This window comes from Myripristis murdjan, chromosome 13 (assembly GCF_902150065.1).
Source record: "Myripristis murdjan chromosome 13, fMyrMur1.1, whole genome shotgun sequence".
Lineage (NCBI taxonomy): Eukaryota > Metazoa > Chordata > Actinopteri > Holocentriformes > Holocentridae > Myripristis > Myripristis murdjan.
This window is the reverse complement of record NC_043992.1, coordinates 34,263,020-34,282,515: the sequence shown is the minus strand read 5'-3', so window position 1 is coordinate 34,282,515 and position 19,496 is coordinate 34,263,020. Positions and strand designations below refer to the sequence as shown.

The window sequence follows — 19,496 nt, the reverse complement described above, 5'->3', positions numbered from 1 at the left end:
GCTGCTGGAAGATGAAGATTTCCTCTTGTCTGCTCTGACTGTTCCTTCTCTGTCACCCTTTGGCTGGTGTTTTCCCCCATATTGTTGGCTGGTGGTTTCCTCTCTGTTGCTGCTGCCTGTGGATGCTGTGCCCAGGTTGTGCATGGCACCTCTTGTACATGGCTGGACCGAGGACGTCTTGTATTCTTAACCTTGACTCAGCTGCACTGTAACTCCCCTGGCTTTGCACTTCTTGCTTAAGTTGAAGGAGTAATAACTGGGTGATACCTTTCACCAGCAACATTATGACAGGCTTCTAATAACTGTGTCCTCTTCTCTAAAAAAGCTCTATCCATGATTTCTAACAGGGTTTTGGATCCTCGATTAATAAATTACACCTTTTTTGGGCTCTTACAGCTAAGGCCTCAGCTCTCCCATCTTGGTTCTTACTTTTTCCCTTCCTCTGTGCCTCTGTTAACCAAATGACCCGTGTCCTGATATGTTTGCCTCCAGGTAAAGGCCTGTCCCACAGGCCCCGGCCCAGTAGTCCATTCTCAACGGATGGTAGCACAGTGGGTACACATAGCTTGGGCCACCAGAGGGCCACTCGGCCCACCCGCAAACCCCGAAACCAGGGCACAGCACCCCACAGGAGAGACGCTAGTGCAGACGGTGAGTCCATTATTTGAAGATTACCCCAAAACTTTTTTTTAACTGATATGATATTCATGTGTTCATTTCTGTGACTACATGCACTGCAACGTTTCCTATTAAATTATCATATCAGCAAATAATCCTGTCAGTGCATGGCATTCTGTTGTTCCAAAATTATGATCAAAATTATCTTTGAATATTTTGTTGCTCATGAAAGACAAAATCAACAGAAAAAAGAACTGTACCACTTGTTGTTTTAAAGACTTTAAACAAAAAACAATCATATCTAGTGATGAGTATTTCTATTTTTTGTTAACAATTTGCAAAAACTGTATAATAGTATTATACAGTTATTAGAGTTTGAAGTAATGCATGTGTTTTGTAGCATATCACTGACGGAATAAATGATGCAATGCTTTTCCCCTCATGCAGACCTACCTCCTCCCCCTGAGCCTCCTCCCTGCCAGGGACAGGGCCGTATCCAGGGCGCCCGCAGTGTAGGCAACATGGGACCCCCTTCAGACAGGAAGGCTTCATCCCTGGAGCGTCAGCCAGTGTCAGGCTTGGAGGAGATGAAGAGCTCCATTGACAGACAGGCACGCACCTCTCTGGACCATCACCGCCAGGCTCAAGACAGGCTGGGCTCCATGGACCGAGCAGAGGATGGGCGTAGGGGACACAAAACAGGTACAACGGAATGAGATTTATAGGAGCTGAACACTGTGTTTTGGGCAAAAGCTATGCACCACCTTGCAACCTAATAAAACAATCCTTAGTCAAGCGGGTACTGCCATGGCAACCAGGCAGTGTAAGGCATTATCCACATCTCTGTGTCAGTGTTGAATTAGCTTTTAAATTTTAATCTTAATCTTAATTTTAATCTACTTTATAAAAATTTCCCTTACAGACGCCTCTGTTGATGTCAAGGGAATAGAAGTTCTACTACTGAAATCATTTTTTATTACTGATTGTTTTGTTTTATTAACTTCACTGCATTAAGCAGCAAGAACACAGAACAAGGACACAGAAGTTTGATGCTGCTGCGGCTTGGCAGCGGAAGATTTTTCACTAAGTTCTTGTGTTGAAGTTAGCTTTCATGCTGAGTTGAGACTGGGCTCCCATGAACAGATTGCACTGTCTGCCACTTGCTTTGGTTTCCAGAATGGCCCCCCTCGGCCCTCCCTCAGCCTCCCCACTCCCCCTGTAACTGTGGCCAATATTGGCCTGCTCCACTCCAACCAAGGCAGGAGGCCCCGGCAACTGAAATGCACTCTAATCGCTTCAGCTTTCTTTTCGCACACAAACAGCAGTCACTCTGAAAACCATACACCCCAAATCTGTGTGTGTGTGTGTGTGTGTGTGTGTGTGTGTGTGTGTGTGTGATCATCAGAGATCTTCATGCTGTGTGCTCTGCCCTCCTTGTGCCAGGACTTTCACAGTCAGTCAGTCTCACAGATAGAGAGCCTGGGAGACAAAGACAGGTGCCACAATCAGCATCTTTGCAGAAAACCCTAAGTGAATTCTCATCCGGCTTCCAGCGCTGACTGATGCACAGTAGAATCCACCAAGGTCGGGGCAGGCTCTATTACAGTCATTAGCGGAGCAGTGGGGAGTAGTATGATGAGATTTCATGCAACGGAGAAGACTGCTGAGGGTCAATGTTATACCGCCCTGCAGCAGGGGGTGCCACAGCAGCCAGTGGTCCCTCTGTTATTGTATTTACCCCCTCCCAAGGCTGGTAGCTGTAAGGCCCATGTGTGAGGCTCAGAGTCCTCTCTGTGGCATACCCTGGCAATGGCTGCTGGCACCATCACACTGCAGATGTCAAGAAGAGTGGGGGTTTGCGAAGTGCAGGCTCTTTGTCTCCGTGCAGCCTACCACACTAAAGCAAACAGCTTATCTCTACAGTTAAACATCTTTCACTGCAATGATAAAACTAAGTCATTAATTGCAACTTTTTCATGTAAATGAATATCCTTTGATACTAATTTATACTGATACTAATACACAGTTGATATAATAGTGATTCAAACTGTACAGAGTCATGAAGGCTTTTATATTTTCTGTTCTGAGGGGGGTCCAACTATGAGGGGGTCCATATTTCCCAGGAAAAATCCTCTTCTCTCGAGTGTCTTTATCATTACCCCTTCCTCCTATGGGGGAGAAAGGAGTTGCTGTTTATTTCTTCTGAACTGTACAAGTACATTCAATCAGTAAAAGTAATTTCAACAAATTTTCCAGAAACACCTGAATGCACTAAAATTAATGTGATTATGTATTAACATTGTTCACTTAAAGTGTACTAATAATGTGTTATTATTCACAATCTTAAGTTAGTATCTTGGAAAATTTTATCTGAATGAGGATTTACTACAACCATTTATTTAAACAGATGGAGAAATTTTGTTTTTCTTCTAGCACTTAGTTAACATTGCCTCGAACTGCAGAATTTCCTATTCCATCAAAGGAATCACTCTGTACCTCCTTAAAAGGTCAGTCAAAAGGCACTTTAAAAGAGGCATTTCTACAACCTAAAAATAAATGCTACTTCCTAACTAGAAGGGCCACGTCATTAGGAAGCCTCCTTGTTTTTGAGACAGAGCAAAATGGTGGTCCAATGCCTATTAGAGCAGAATACCAGTGCAATGACTACATATCACCAAAGGCGTCAAGAACAAGAATCTTGCAGTTTGTCACTTTAAAGTCAAATCTACCGGTTAGTTGTCCAACATAACGAGTGTCTGTGGGTCCTTCTGTATGTTTTTCAGAGGAAGGGTGCCTTCCCTACAGTAAACCGTCCTTCCCCTCCCCTGGTGGCCACAGCTCCTCGGGTACGGCATCCTCCAAGGGCTCGACAGGGCCACGTAAGACTGAAGGTCCACGACAGCCACAGCAGTGGACTGCCACAGAGCACGCTGAATTCCTGGGGACCAATGGACAGGGACAGTACTCGGGGGAGTTATGTACGTAACAACGGTTACAATATTGTAACCCTAGTTCTGCTGGCACAGGCTTCTGCCCTACATGAGAATAGCCTCTCTCCAAACGTATTAACTAACATTTGCTCACTAAAGATTTATATTGCAACATTTGTCTTGGAAAAATAACTGCAGTAGAGCTCATTCTTTTATAGAGCTTAAAGGACATGCATGTGATTGGTTGAGCTTATACATGCAGTGAGCAGGGTCAACAGGCCCGTTTCCACCGAAGAAGTTCCTGGTAGTATTTGGGGGGCAGGAGCTACTACAGGAACGTCCTCTCGCTCGGCCCTCTCACCTGCCGTGTCTCCACTGAGAGGGCCGAGTAGGAGGAAGCTTCCTGTAAAGTTACCGGGCTCTGGATGTGACGTAATCGTTGCGCGACCATTTTGACCGGGCATCAAAATGCGTGTTGTTAAAAAAGCGTGTTGTTAGCATTAGCTAAAGTTAGCGTTAGCTTGGTAGTGTTGGTCGTGTTGCTAGGGACGCTAACGTGCCGGCTATTTTATCGCTTTCTTTTGACGTCACATCCTGCCTTGAGTATATCCAATCAGCACCAAGTAAACTCCAAGCCCCACCCAGGAGCTTTTCGGGGCCGTTCTGAGTACGTACTCCGAGGCAGGGACTTTTTTAGCCCCTGTAAAAGTTCCCGTGGTTCCTGTGGTGGAGACATGCAACAACAGCCCCGGCCCCGTAAAATTACCCGAAGTTCCTGTGGTGGAAACAGGCCTATTGATAAGACTAGAGAGAGGCTATGCCCATAGACTCACTCAAGGGCGGAGTCTGTGTGAGACAGAACTCAGTGTTATGACGTGCTGTGCATCTATGTGACAAAATTACAATTAAATTAGTATTTTTTTTTGTTGGCTGTACTCAAACTATGCTGTCATCAGCGTTCTTGATTATGAATGACTGGCTCTGCTTTGGACAGATCTGTTCTTCGACTGTCTTCACATTTTTTTTTAATTTCCCTCACTTCCCACAGAGTGACCTGCATGGGACGTGAACTGGAGAATGCCTGGGCCGTCCTCGAAAGAATGACGCCTCGCTAGCTGGGGCAATGAACTTTGTCCTCACCTGTGTGTTCTCAGAGGGAAGGTGTGAACCTGAGGGTACCAGTGGAGAGCAGTGTCACAGAACTGTAAATGTGATGTATAGACACAGACATACTGTACATCTCACTATGTTTTCGTCCTCAAGAAAATATTTTCCACCTCCTACCTTACTGTAATTTTCTTTTTTGTTAGAAAAAGGCAAGTTAAAAAAAAAAAATTGAAAACATCTATATGAGAACAACTAATTTTCTGAGCAACTGCCCTTGGGAAAAAAGGGAGTTTTGTTTCCTGTAAATATATTCTTTACCTTGTTGTTGCATTGCTATGCAAGCCTAATTCAGTTTGAGCTTTTTATTTCCATATACAGGTACAGTTGGTTTTATCTGGTTATTTGTATTATATGTGAATTGAGTGGCTGTTGTGCCATAAAATTATTGTTTTATAATCCATTGTTTGTTAATAGTTACCATTAATTATTATCATTATTATTATTAATTATTGTTTTTGCACTGCAATTTTGGTGATAAGCACAAAAACATAGCTCCTGCTGACATGAAGAACCGGAAGAATATGTGAAGAGGAGTTTCTGTACTGTAAAGTAGAGAGAAGAAATATATACTAATGTACAGAGAGATATTAAAGAGTAAGGCTTTGCTCATGGACAGCAACAAATAAAATGCCCGTTTCCGTAGGTGAGGCTAATTGGGTGGCAGATGTAGGGTTCCCGAGGGTCTTTTGAGGAAAGGGCGGATATGAGGCTGGATAAAATTTGCGCACAGAAGGTACTGTATTGGGTGAACAAGTTGATTATTTAATTCCTTACTAACTGTCCTAAAAGAAGTTTGATATCAGAAACATACAGCCCTCAACGTTTTTGGGACTGACTTCAGGCTTTGTCTTGTTTTCAGAAACAGCCTGAGGGAGTGTAGCCCTTATTTTTGTACAAGGGTCCCCAGCATTTCAAGTTTAATTTCAGTTTTATGGTTTACTGCCAAATTGTTATTACTACACTGAGTTGACGCTCCTCACACAATAGAACTGCAGCTTATGAAAACAGAACAGGAGGAAGAGCCAGAGTAAAATTTCTCCACACAGTTCAGTCAAAGCACTTACAATACCTACAGTTGTGAAGTTGTGATTCTTCAAAAAGCCTTAATAAGAAAGCATGCACAGTAACGGTCAGATTTGACAGCAGAGATGATCCACTCAGTTCTACCTAAAATATTGTCAGTGGAGCAACATTATTGGTTTACACTGATCTCATTTTAATTTTATGTGTCTTTTGGTTTGATCCATTTCCAATATTGTTTGCTTACTTTAGAGCACTTACTGTTTTTTGTCTTGCTTTTGTTTTTCATGGTGCAGTACCGTCCAAGGAAACAACACAATGACCTGCTCAGTCCAGTTGAAGTGCTGTATATTAGCTGATAGGTTCAAACAGCCATGGGTCTGAAGCTCTGTGCTTCAGTTGCCAGAACACGATGTTTAGCACAGTGTTGGTTGAGTGACTTTCAGTCTTGTGTGAGAAGAAATGGCAGTGTCTGTACAGTCTGCAGTGTGACTTTGAGCCACTGTTTGATCCCAGTAAGGTGAAGCGATAATGGAAAAAAGCCTTGTATTTTAACTAGCAGGTCCCACTGCCTCCGTCTCTACAGCCACAGTCTGAAGCAGACCACTTTCTATCTGCCTGTACCACCACAACACACAATTGCCACTTGCTCAACTTCTTAGCCTCTGATTCTCAATTTGTATCTTTTCAAATAATGTTGTCTTTTGTTTTGTTTTTGTTTGTTTTTTTGTTTTTTTTAAATGAAAAGCTTGTTTCTTTGTATGCCTTTTATGGACTTCAAAACGCTGCTTACAACAATGTTTTCGATATTAATGTTCAGGATTTTTCTGGTTCGATGACTGTTTGTTTTGTCTTTTTTTGTACTGCTAATGTTGATAAAGGGGGGTGGAAACTAAAGGCCGTCAGATGCTGTTGTACTGTTGTCTTTATGCCATCATCATTTCATATCATCCACCCAGTGGCCAGTGTTCTGGAAATGAGGTGCAAAGAGTATCTCAGGTTATTTTACATTCTGGTGGTGTTCATGTGTGTGTATATATATATATAAATGTGTATATATCCATATGCATCTCCACTTGATTATGCCATTCCATTTTCATTGCTGAAAAATATCCCTTTCATGTCCAATACTGTTGTCCCCTCTTTTCTTTTCGGCTGTGGATTTTGATTCCAAGTATAATGTGCTGGTTCATTCACCTTAAAGACAAGATGTCAGTAAAAGAACATACCAAATTAATATTGATATTTCTAATGTCTAATGCGTTTTAGTGTCTCTTTAATACTCATTGTTTTCTTTTAAATCACAGTGTTGTTGTTTTGTATTTATTAAAATGATAATAAAAGTATATTGTGAAATATGCATAAAGATTTGTGGAATATAAAATGTCTTTTTTTGTTCCTTGTAAAGTTTGCTGTCAGAGCAGAGAAGCTTGGCCATAAGGAGTTGATAGGCTCTCTACACTCACAGCATGGTGAAGTGCCAGGTCAGTAGTCCTCTAAAATGCTGAGTCACTCTTTGTCCTGCATGTTCACCACACGGCTCCTCTCATGTCAAAACTAAAGAAAGAAAACCTTGAACACAAGGAGCAAAAACGCTCACAATTTGCCTGTCAAAAGACAATATATAAAAAAACTCTTTTTGGAAGGATGAAAGTACTTTGGCTTTCCATCTCTTTTGTTGATTTTCTCAATATTGTTGGTTCTTTGTAACCTATCTGTGTGTTGCCTTTTTGCTATAAAAGGATTAAAAACGACAAAAAGAGAAAGTTGTTGGGTGAAGTCTTTCTGTACAGTGTGGAGCAAGGTGACGCCCTGCTCCGATGCCATTTCTACAGTACATTCTGCTTTTTTTTCTTTCTGTAAACAACCTTCTGTATTCACTTGCATGTCCAAGAAGAGAGTGGATCAAGAAAATACGCTTTTACAGTCTCATTCCCATGTCCTGTAAGATAAATCCATGTTCTTTTCTTTCCATGTACCTGGATCACTATCAAATAAAATATTTTTGAAAAATGGAAATGCCTTAAATTCTGTGCTTGATTAGTTGAACTTGCTCAGGTGTTTTCCCCACACTATGGCTTATTCATTTACACTATTTCAACCAAATAAACAGCTTGTAATCTACAAACAGATTGTATTTCTTCTCTGGCAAAACTTTCTGCAAAATCCTTGTTCAGGTTTGCTTTATTTAAACGAATGGTAGCTTGTTAGAAACCAAATGAGAACTGTTCCCTTGACCGCTACATAAAAAAAAACAATCACCACAAAGCCTGAGTACAGGCTCAAATGCCCACAGCCTGCCGTGTATACAATAGGCTCAAAGGGTTTTGGAGCTGTCAACACGGTCTTAAATTGGCGGCACAATGGGTGACTTGCTAACTCATTCCTCAAAACACAGAAAGATGCGTGCCTGAGTGATCTTAGCTGCTATTTATAAAGCTCCTCAGACAAATGTAAAGACCAGCAAAACCAAAATTAATGTTTCCTTAACCTATAGCTGTCCTCCAAGAAGTTATTCATGCTGCAGACAGGTTTATTCTCAGACAAGTGACTAAGGAAGGCTCCTGACAGAGAAACGTATCGCCTCCAAAAAGTAAATGTCTTCCAAGTTTATGGTTGTGTCCCAAACAGGTTGCTTAATCAAGCTGGCTGCTATCACATCTGTTTGTCTTTGACCTTACAAGTAAATTCATTATATTAGCACCAAGTGCACTGTTTCCACCAAAAAAAAAAAAAAAAAAAGATGAAATTACAACAGCTGAATCTAACTAAGAAAATAAGTAGCTCAACACAAACTATGCTTAGAGAGTCAGTTGCAATGTGCAACCTGGCTTCAAGACACACATCTATCTGGAAGTCAGCCATAATGTTGGGAGACGTCCTAGCAAACATTTTGACATGGAATCGATGTTTGATTTCCTCCACCGATGCTAAAAATACATTCAAACACAGGGCCAAAATGAACGCTGATATACTGTAGCGTGTCGTCTTAGCATGCTAGCGTACATATTCCCACAACGTCACGAATACTACCATAGAATTTAAATGTGTTCTGTGTTCGTGGATCGCTGCCTAAATTGCAAGATAATGGCCGGTTAGTCTACATCCTATAATTTCAATATACCGAGCCAGGCCCTCTGCAAGGCCTCAGGCTACACTGTAGAGGTTTAAAATAGGTGCAAAAGTCCTGGGCAACATTAAAACTGTATCACACCTGCTCAGGAACTTTATGTTTATTTGTTTGTCTGTTTGTTTTTGTTTGTTTGGTTTTTTTTAAGATCAACATTAGCAGCAACAGCCAACATAACCAGTTACTACTGAGCAGGGGCGGACTGGCCATCTGGACATTCTGGAGAATCACAGAACGGCCGGTGGTCCAGGACGGCTGGTGGCCGCAAACGCACGCGTCGTCTTTTTTTTTTTTTTTTTTCTTTCATCTTTAACATCATAGTTTCAGACAGTTGCACAAACAGGTGACAGGGGGCGCTAACGCACACATTTAGATCTTACGTGCTGAGTTAACAACCAAGAAGTAGTAAGAGGGCACGAGCAGCGTGAACCTTGAATGGGAGCAGTTCACGTCAGTTACCATGGTTACAACTTCACGAGACGGTGCGCCAGTGAAACGATATGGATCCAGCAGAAGTCCAGCAGCTCGATGTGAGTGAAGAAGAAGTGAAAGTTGAGGGCCAGAGTGCAGCGGCCTCAGCCTCTGATGATGATGAGGGACAGAAAGCTGAGCTGCTGGAGGGTCCACAGACAAGCACAGGGACTGTCCTAAGTACTGTGGGGAACACAGGGGGATTCAAGGGGCTGCTCCCTTTCAAGCTAGCTCCAGTAATGTGGTACTCATGTATGCAAAAAATAAAACAATAATTACATGAGAGAAGCACAAACGGGGGTTACCTTCACACTAAGGCACATCGAGGCATCATGACACCGCTGCCAGGAGCTCATGCATCTCCACACACCGACTGCTGACGTCTGGGCTGTTTTTTAGTCCAAGTCCATCCCCGCTACTGAGATAACAGAATCAAAATCTAAAACTGGAAAAAACTAAAAAAGAAAAAAAAAAAAAAAAGTTTAAGAGCAACATTTAAAATGTTTATGGATATGATGGTTGCAAAAACTGAATCACTAAATACTGAAAATATTAATCTGGAAATAATAAAAACTATGAGGAAACAGGTTCATTAAGGAGGCGTACTGAGACTGAAAAGCCCCTGACTCAACAAGTTGGCCAGCCCTCAGGCAGTCACCTCAAGAGTTTGTGCTGTGTGTCCCATGCAGCCAGCCCTCATTGGCTCTCATCAGAGACTTCCCAGCCTCCTGCAACATGTTGACAGAGACCTTCCTGACTGACTGTTCAGTGTAAAGGAATACTTGTCCGTTTTGGGCAAAATTCCCTTTTTCCGACTTACACAGACTGAGACAAGATGTTCAATTGCATTTTCACCTCTGAACATCTAGTGGTTCACTTCCTATCTGTAGCATTTGGTGTTAGCTTAGCATAAAGACTTGAAGTCTATAGGAGTTGTTAGCCTGGGTCCAACAAAGTGAAAAAATAAACCCCACAGCAATTCTGAAGCTGTCTTATTTAGTGTATCATGTGTATTTGAAATACTGAACTTGGAATTGAAAAGAAAAAACTCATTTTAGGTGAAGTTCATTTGTGCTGATTTTCCCATACCTTCAGCGATATGCACTGGGATGGACGGAAGAATAAATGTGTTCAGTGATTACAGCCCCACCTCCTAACTTCTCCTTAAGTGACTCTTTTTTTTTTTTTTTTTTTTTTTTTTTTAAATCCCAAGACGTGAATTTCAAAAACACATGATACAGGGTGTAAATAAGACAGCTTCAGAGTTGCTGTAAGATTTGTTCTTTCGCTTTGACAGAGCGAAGCTAATGACTCCCAAAGACTTCAAGTCTAACAGAAAATGCTACCCAGAGGAACCGAGCCACTGGACGTATAGAGGTGAAACTGGTATTAAACACCTTGTCTCAGTCTGGGTAAGTCGGAAAAAGGGTATTTTGCCCAAAATATTGGTTTACTCCTCTAAGCAAATCAGGGCAAAAGGGAATAATCTGAAATCGAGTTGTGTTGTTATTGTGCTAACTAGCCAGCAAGCTCTTCCACAAGCAAGCCCTTCAGGCTAAGAACGCCAGAGCTTGTTGCAACTTTTCATCAGACATGATGAAAGACCTGACTTGAGGTCTGAACAGATTCAAAGCGGTGTGGAAAATCAAGGGCTACTGCTAGTCTGTTTCTTTATCTTTTCACAATCCCGAGGCTTTTGGTTTACATGTTTGAGGCTACTGCCCCCTCCCGCCTCAACAGCACTTGGGAGCGATCGGCCTGACAACACGAAAGCGTTCACATGCACATTCGTTTAAATCATTGCTTTAGGGCCACAGCTAACAACGACACAGATTTACCTGCTATTTGCAGAAGTAACACAGCTTAACTCTACGAAGGAGTATTTTACTTTACACTAGCTGAACCTGTTACTATGCTGGCATATTCTAGGTTTGACTCAAGGTGCAAAGGTGATACGACTTTATGGTGGAATTTTAGAAATCCAGTTTCATTAACAACTTTTCCCCACGAAAATAACAAATAAGTACTATGTCCACGCAAGAGGATGCTGTGTTCTTATCCCAAAGTCACCCTGGTCCATAGTTTCAAGACGCAATGATCCTTAAATGTGACTGTGTTTTGTTCAAGTATTTTTGCATGTGTGTGTGTGCCAGGGCTGATATGAACATGAGTGGTTTTATTATCTTTAAAGGCAACAATATGGATATCAAATCTAGAGTTCGGGTTAGCCTAAGACACTGATTGGTCTCTTCTGATCAAAAAAAAAAATTGTGAAGTGACTGCATTTTCCATTTCCAGCTGATATTACAATGTTGTGTTATGGAGAATGCTTACGTTTCACTGTTGCTACACTTCAAAATTCAAGTAAGTGTGAACCCACAGCCATATCATATCGCTATTAAGACATCTGGCATAAATATCGAGGTATGAAATTCTGTCCTTATTGTGCAGCCGTGGTGTGTGTTTTACCTGGGCAGTGTGTGTGTGTGTAAGTAGTTGAGATCTCATGAAGCTTATGCAGCAGGTATGATGATGAAGGCCGGTGGCTGACACACCAGCAGCTCCTCAGTAGAACAGGATCCTGGCTCGCTGGGTCTCTGTGTCAGTGTTGCAGTGTTGTCCAACAACACTAACAAGTTGACAAAAATGAAAAATAATAATAATAATAATAATAATAATAAGCCATGTTACTGTGCAGTAGTGCTATCTGTAACCTTTAAATTCTGTTCAAATATACCAATTCAATGTTTTTTAATCATGAATAAAAGCAGTACAAAAATAAATGTTTCATGTTAAACAGTATTTGCACAAATTTACATTTATATCTTAACATATCCCACTTTTTTATTTCCTCTTAAGCACCAAATCTACAACTGCGATGAGCATTACCTTCAGGTATAAGGAAATTAGTCTTCAACTGTCTCTGGCCCATGAAAGTTAACTATAAAATTCAAGTTAACTATAAAATAAAACAAAAATATATTCATACACTCAACATTGGTCTCCGACTCTGTTTTTTTTTTTTTTTTTTAATAAACTGACACAACTGACGAGAAGGGGGGACCTTTAATAAGTGAAATACTGCACAAAAGCTGCTCTTTAAACTGCTTTTAAACGTCATTTTGACCACAACTTTCCCAAACGGAGAGCCGACGCGCTAACGGTCACGCTCGCGAGGCACTTCCTGTTTTTTCTTTTTTTTTCAAACGAGCTAACAAAATAAAAGTACAGCAGGCGCGGTAACAAAATAAAAGTGTTGGAATGCCCTCTAGTGATTTACTAGCTGATCAGTTTGTATGGGTTACACAGACACTAAATCTAAAGCTAGGCTGTTGTATGAATAAACTGAATAAAAGTATTTATTTATTTTATTTTATTTTATTTGTTTATTTGATAGGGACAAATCACATTAATGAACATCAGTATAAAATACAAGATGTAAACAAACATCCATATTCCCTACGCTTAAACTGTCTAGAGACCTATAACAATATAATACCAATGTTGCGTCCATTATGAACCACCATGTTTGTCAAATTCTTCCTTGTATTGCGAGACAAAGTGAGAGAAATGGTGTGGAAGTAGTGAATCATAAGTTTCCCAGTAGTCCATTAAGACTATGGAGAGGAGCGAGCAGTTTTTCTCAGATGCTAAGCTTGTATTTACGGTCACTGCGATGTGGCCTGGGCGCAGTTTTATTTCCTAAGTGATCTGCCCATCGGCCTCGGTCAGTGTTGTTCTTTGCGCCCCAGCCCTGAGGCAGCTTCCATTCCCTTTGAGCTCTTCATTGCCTGCTGGTGCACTTTAGTGTAGTGCTGGAAAAGCTTTCCCTTTGATACCGGAGACCCGTTTATCCCCGCTGTGCTGAATGAGCACCACTATTTTGATATGTGGCCCAAAACATCTCTGTGCGTCTCAAAGATGGAGCTTAATATTTCAGTTTTTGTATTTCCTTGCACAGGACAACAATATAAAAATTGATAAGTTTGAGCGTCTCCTCTCTGATGTCTTGATAACGTTCCATTCCCTCAGCAATAAGATGTATGTAGTTATTTTATGGTGTGTGATTTTGCGCTGCTCTGACTGGTTCTGTGCCTCTGTGTGTGTGTGTGTGTGTCTTTTTGTGTGTGTGTGCATGTGAAAAAGTTCCTGACTCAGCTGTGCTTTTTATGTCAAACCAATCCCCAACTTGATCCTTCTAGAGGGCCAGCTTCAAACACAAATCCAAATCTCTTAAATCACTGAGACAGGCAGCTTGCTTTCAACCTCCCTTACACACAACTCATGGAAAAAAAAAAAAAAAAAAAAGGGAAAAAAATACGGGAAAGAAATGTTGCAGAAACATATATAGGAGACAAAACGGGAACAACTGTATCAGCATCATGTGTGAGATGTAAATGAGGGCTCTGCTGCTTTGTAGGCCACCAGCAGCGGCTTGTTTTCCCAGTTGGCCTTATCCCATGTCCTGAAGGAAAGCTGTTTTAGCACCTTTCATTGTCGACTGTTAGCTTTATGTAAACACAAGCAATTTTTTTTTTTTTTTTTTTTTACATCTCGAGTTTTATGTTTTCCATTGACAAATGAGAAATGTCATCTTTGAGGCACATGAAACTGGATATGTAAGATTGCTTTGCAAAGCATTAAGCGGGTGTCGGTTCTCTCTTCCTTGTTTGATCAAGGTTTCGGAGAAGGTCCTCCTTTTTGATTTTACATCTATAAACTCGAGGATCTGCTCGGGATTACAGAGTAATGACACATGTAAAGCAAACCAATTAAGGAGCGATTTAACTTCCTCTCTCTGTTTAACTTGCTCGGGCTCTGTTCCTCATAAAATAAAGGGTCCACAAATATTCATGTGTATTTTCTCTATATTCTCTGTTTTTTCTTGCTCTTTCTCATTCCAGCTCCCTCACCTCTCTCCGTCCTGCCTGGTCTCATGGCAGTTCATGATATAATAATGAAATTTTATCTATGTAGTGTATTCAGTGTAATGTATTTCAGTCGGTTTTGTGCCTGTACCACGTCCTGTGAGGTTGTATAAGGAATAACAAAGTCCATGTTAGGGGGAAGGTGGAGTGGCAGATGATCAAGTCCAATTCTAAGCGAGACCGGTGTTTGCGTTCCTAACTTAACTGGCCGATGTGAGCTTGGTCATGTGACGTTAACGTTTCCTAACCTTAACCAGCACCCGAATTTTGCCACTTCTCCTGGTGAAGAAAAATTGATGTTCATGTTCATGTGCACGAAAAAAGGGGCCATTTTCTGTCCATGGAGATGAATCTGTAGATGAAATTTCATGACTATTGCATGAACCGCCTCCTCTGCCTCCATGAGCCGGAGACCGGCGGTGGTGGACGCTTGGTGTCCGACTCCACCCCGCCCCACGTGACCGGGCTCTTTACAGTGATATAAGACATGTTTCCTTGGAATTTGTTGGGAAATCTTTGCATTCATATTTATGGCAAAGGTTCACCAATTCATCCTGACCCTTTAAACAAACCCGTCAGTGGAGACCAGGCAGGAGCTGCTCCTATTTCACACCTCTGCCTCTGCTCGTGCCTGGGGGGGCAGGACGAGTAATGACTGCTCCGCTCTTTGCCAGCAAAGCAACTTTTCCCCTCCACTCCCATCTTTTATTTCCAACTGTTTGCCGGTGTGTGCTGCTCCACTTCCCTCATTTCTCACCTCCTTCACCAAAGCGTGCAGTTTGCAGTGATGTGTCTTTGTCTCCACACACACACCCAGAAGCCCGTGCATGTGTACAGTGTATTTATAAGCTGTGTAATTGTTGCATCAGACGGGCAGAGATGGTCTGTGGAGAGAGCAGAGAGTGGTTAGCCAGGCAGAAGGAAATCAGCTTGGCTCAGCAAATGCATGCTGCAGTATGATAGTAGAAGTGTGTGCGTGTGTGTGTGTTTTTGTGTAGGTGTGCTGATATCTGTACGTATACCTGTTTATGTGTCTGCACAGCGAGAAGGGAGCTACAGTGTGTATTTGTGTGTGTGCGTGTTGATCAGAGGAAGCATCTACTGCTGGTGCTGAGGGATTTTTTCCTCTCGCTTTTCTCCTCCCCTTTGTCTCTGGACGGATGACAATGAGCGGAGGTGAGAGGGCAGCAGTACCAATGCAACACCATTCATCACACATGTCAACCAGCTAGACCAGCTGCTGGGGACAAGTGTTGACAATTAGCATTTCATCTCTCTCTCTCTCTCTCTCTCTCTCTCCCAGCCCCTGCCTCTCTTTGTATTACCTCCAAAGCCACATTTGATAAATGACTTCAGAAGCCACACAATTTTCCACCTGTTTGAGATGAAAACATGACGTTATTGACCGAGGAGTACAGCATCATCCCTGCACCCTCCTTATATTGAGCCTCGTCTGATGAAATCCTGAGGACCAGCAGCCCTTCATGGCAGACTGTGGGAATGGTAATGGCCATGTTGTTAGTCAAAGTGAGGAGCCACAACATTTACCATGTCCTGCCGGGGCCGAGCGGCCAAACCAAAGCCAGCTCTACAGACACCACGCCAATGAATTACCGCCTTTCACTGTCACATTTCTCTTGAGGAGAAACCAAGAATGCTATTTGTACCGTGTGCATGCTTTCTATCAATTTATTTCATCATCTCACGCCACAGAAAAAAATATCATACCTGTCCACTGGAAAAAGATAATGGGACAGCTGATGTCCTCCCGCACTGCGAGTCAGTGACAAAACGCCACTTTGTTTTGACCTTTAACTGCAGTTCCACCAGTGGGCTGCTCTCTGCGTTTTTCGAAAACGTGAGCTGCATTATTACCCAACGTTCTGTCAAAATTAAACCGTCGAAGCAGACACGGTGGTAATGTTGTGAATGAGCGCACAAACCAAAATGAACAAACGAAACAGATGTGCTCCCTCCCCCAAATCCATGTTGGAGGACAAACGGAAAGATGCTCACTTAAGTTAAATATGGCTTGAATTTTTATTACCGGATGAGGATCTGAGAACCATAATATCACTGTTGATGGTAAAATTAATGTGTGACTGTTTTTTTTTTTTTTTTTTTTTTTTTTTTTTTTTTTTTTAGCCATTTTGACCCCATACACGCCTGTCTTCAAGACTATACAGGTGAGTATAAGCTCTTAAAAGTTTCTGGGACAAAATAAATAAATAAATAAATAAATAGAAAATCTGCAAAATACAATCTCAACATGCAAATTCATACCCAAAACCGGGGTTTAATTAATTTGACAGGTATTTGACAGGTATTGGAATTGTTTTTGTCATCTCTTGAAATATTTCTTGTTTTAGTCATTTATTTCACATTAGTCTTAGTCACGTTTTGTTCAGAAGCACTTCAAATGATTTTAGTCAATTTAGTCAAATGACAGGACGCTGTTGTAAAAATACTGCTGCATTTTCTGAGCTTCCATGGCTTGTTGTTTTGCTCAGTTCCCTCATGGTATAGTATTTGCTTTTTGCTAATATTTTGCAGTTTTTTTCTGAATGTTTCAACACTAACAGTGATTCTTGAAGCTCCATCCCTGGAACCATTCACACTTGCAGTCGATGCATTTACCAAGTGAGTTAAACTGTAATGCACCTTCTCTGCTTTACACTCATTTAATAACACACATTTTGCAAAACTGTAGACACAACTCACTGCTTTACGCTTTACACTCAGTTTGTGTTGGACAGAGAGGAAGAGGGGAGAGAACTAGAGGAGGGCAAGGAGGAGAACATTTTCCCCTGATTTGTGTGTTATGTTCAGAACACACATTCATACTTTACACGTTTAGATGCCTGTGTGTGTGTGTGTGTGTGCGTGCGTGCATGCGTGTGTGCGTGTGTGTGTCCACTAGCTGTATGACAAACTGCTGCCCTGCAGACCGAAAAAAGCAAAAGCCACAAGTGTGTTTCATTTCTACTATCAGTGTGTAGTTGATGCTTTGTGTCCTTATTCAACTGTTGGTGTGTGTGTGTGTGTGTGTTTGTGTGTGTCGAGTATTGATGCTACAACAACATTTTTAAAGAGTTGTGAGGAGTTTTGCGAGAAGTGTTTGCTTTTGCAAGAGATGTATAAAGTTTTTCTGGTTTGGTGTGAGGTTTTGTGATGAGTGTGTAGAGTTTTGCCAAAACAGCCTGAAGCTTCAAAGTTCGTGCCTGAGCAATCAGAAAAAAAAAAAAAAAAAAAAAAAAAAAACCTGTATGTGAGCATCATTTTTCAGACTCTTTTAACTTTTACAGAGCATTTTACAACTGTACACCAATACCCTAATACAAACTCTGCCAGCGCAAACTCAGTATGTCAACATGAAAGCTCATAAAAAACACCACGACATGCTCTCCTCTTAACTAACGTGCTTCAGTTTTACAGGCCAGTTCACACCAAAGAGCCACGACCAGACGAGCTGAAACTGAAAATGACTTCAATACATCTGGTCAGCAGCATACAGGTTTTTTTTCTGAATGTTTCAACACTAACAGTGATTCTTGAGGCTCAATCTCTGAAAACATTCACACTTGCAGCCGATGCATTTACCAAGTGAGTTAAACCGAACGCACCTTCTCTGCTTTACACTCGGTTTGCAATTTAATAACACACTTTTTGCAAAACTGTAACCACAACTCACCGCTTTACACTCCGTTTGCAATTTAATAACACACTTCTGGCAAAATGGAAACACTGGCCTGCACTGTTTTGCCAATTTCCTCACCACATTTGCACATGTGAAAACACTTTCATGTAAATAATGAGTTCCCTTACAAATCACAGCCTGAGCAGATGAACACTTTGTTTGGAGAACAATGGAGGCCAGTGTTGGACAGAGAGGAAGAGGGGGGAGGACGAAGAGGAGGAAGAGGAGGTGAAGAAGAGGAAGTCTCATGGCCAGAATGAAAAGGTGAGATTTTACCCTTCTTTTTTGTTTATTTTTTTTTCTAGCACAAGTGTTTTTTGTTTTCCACTACTCTGATTTTGTTGTGTTTTTTTTTTTTTTTTTTTTTTTTTTTTTTTTTTACAGTTACAGTCATACATTTGGGAAAAAAACAAAACCAAAAAAAACCAAAAACTTTTTACCCACATTTGTGCTGATAGTGTGATAGAGTGTTATGTTAGGGATACCCATTGTGTACTCCTAACATAATGTGTGTGTGTGTGTGTGTGTGTGTGTGTGTGTGTGTGTTCGCTATATGTGTGACAAAACTTTATTTTTGCAAAAATAGCCGATAGTTTCAAAGATAGTGCCTTAAGCGGTCAGAGAAAAACTGTAAACCTGCCAGTTTACACCAATTAGACTAGCACTGTTTCCATAGCAACGACTCTCTTTACTGTGTGTGTGTGTTCAAGGGAACGGGACGTCAGAGTATCATCTTTAAAATTTCACCAACATGTCGTTTACTGTGTCAAAACAGGAAAATGGACACTCTCCTGCCTTGGTGTTCTCCACGGGGGAAATTAAGAGTTTCTTCCTCTTGAAAGCATTAATTTCTCCTGAAGTTACACCGTGAACGACATGTTTTCGCCGTGGTTACAAACTTAGAAGAGAGATATTCTGCTGGCAGACTTGCCTCACAAGTAGCTTAACGTCTGACATCCAACCACTCCATCAGTGTGGAGGTAAACAAAATAAAATATCGAATACTGTAACTATCAGGAAAATATGCACAGAAAACACCAATTACACCTGCGACTTGCCAAGCCTCTGTCACACACAGCGCCGTCAGCTGGATTTTCGAAAACGGTTTGATCTGGTTGTGAATCTTTAGCACCAACTGGCCTAAGACAAAAAAAAAAAAAAAAAAAAAAGATAAAAAAAGAAAAAAGTGTTTATTTTCTGCACAGAAGCTGTTTGTCTTATTTGTGAAAAGGGGGACAAATTTATGTCTGTATTTTCAAATTGTTATTTTTCATTGGAGGTAAATCAAAAAATCATCGTAGGTTTTGTTTTCACAGAGCAATTCATAACATTGCTTTGTCTTAAAAAAAAAAAAAATTCGCCAACGACTATTTTTTGTCCAAGAGTGACAAAATGAACGCTGCCCAAAAGCACAGCTCACTCAGATCTCCTCAAGTTGTCCAAAACGGAAAGTGCAAAGCAGACCGTTGGATTGTGACGGCATTAGTCCTGTTTTTTGGGTGCCGCTGATGCTGTGGATGGTTGGCAGTCTTCGG

At 41.3% G+C, this 19,496-nt stretch overlaps 1 protein-coding gene across 8 annotated transcripts in view; it reads left to right on the top strand.

The window, feature by feature from the left end:
- Positions 1–7,750, top strand: part of robo2 (roundabout, axon guidance receptor, homolog 2 (Drosophila)) — a 187,413-nt gene extending 179,663 nt beyond the window's left edge. For all 8 annotated transcript variants that reach the window (XM_030067021.1, XM_030067015.1, XM_030067020.1 and 5 more), the window contains 4 exons: positions 493–651; positions 1,066–1,320; positions 3,402–3,596; positions 4,597–7,750. In XM_030067021.1, the coding sequence (XP_029922881.1) occupies positions 493–651; positions 1,066–1,320; positions 3,402–3,596; positions 4,597–4,598 (611 nt within the window). In that variant the 3' untranslated portion in view covers positions 4,599–7,750. The remainder of the gene's footprint in view (positions 1–492; positions 652–1,065; positions 1,321–3,401; positions 3,597–4,596) is intronic.
- The last annotated feature ends 11,746 nt before the right edge of the window (positions 7,751–19,496 follow it).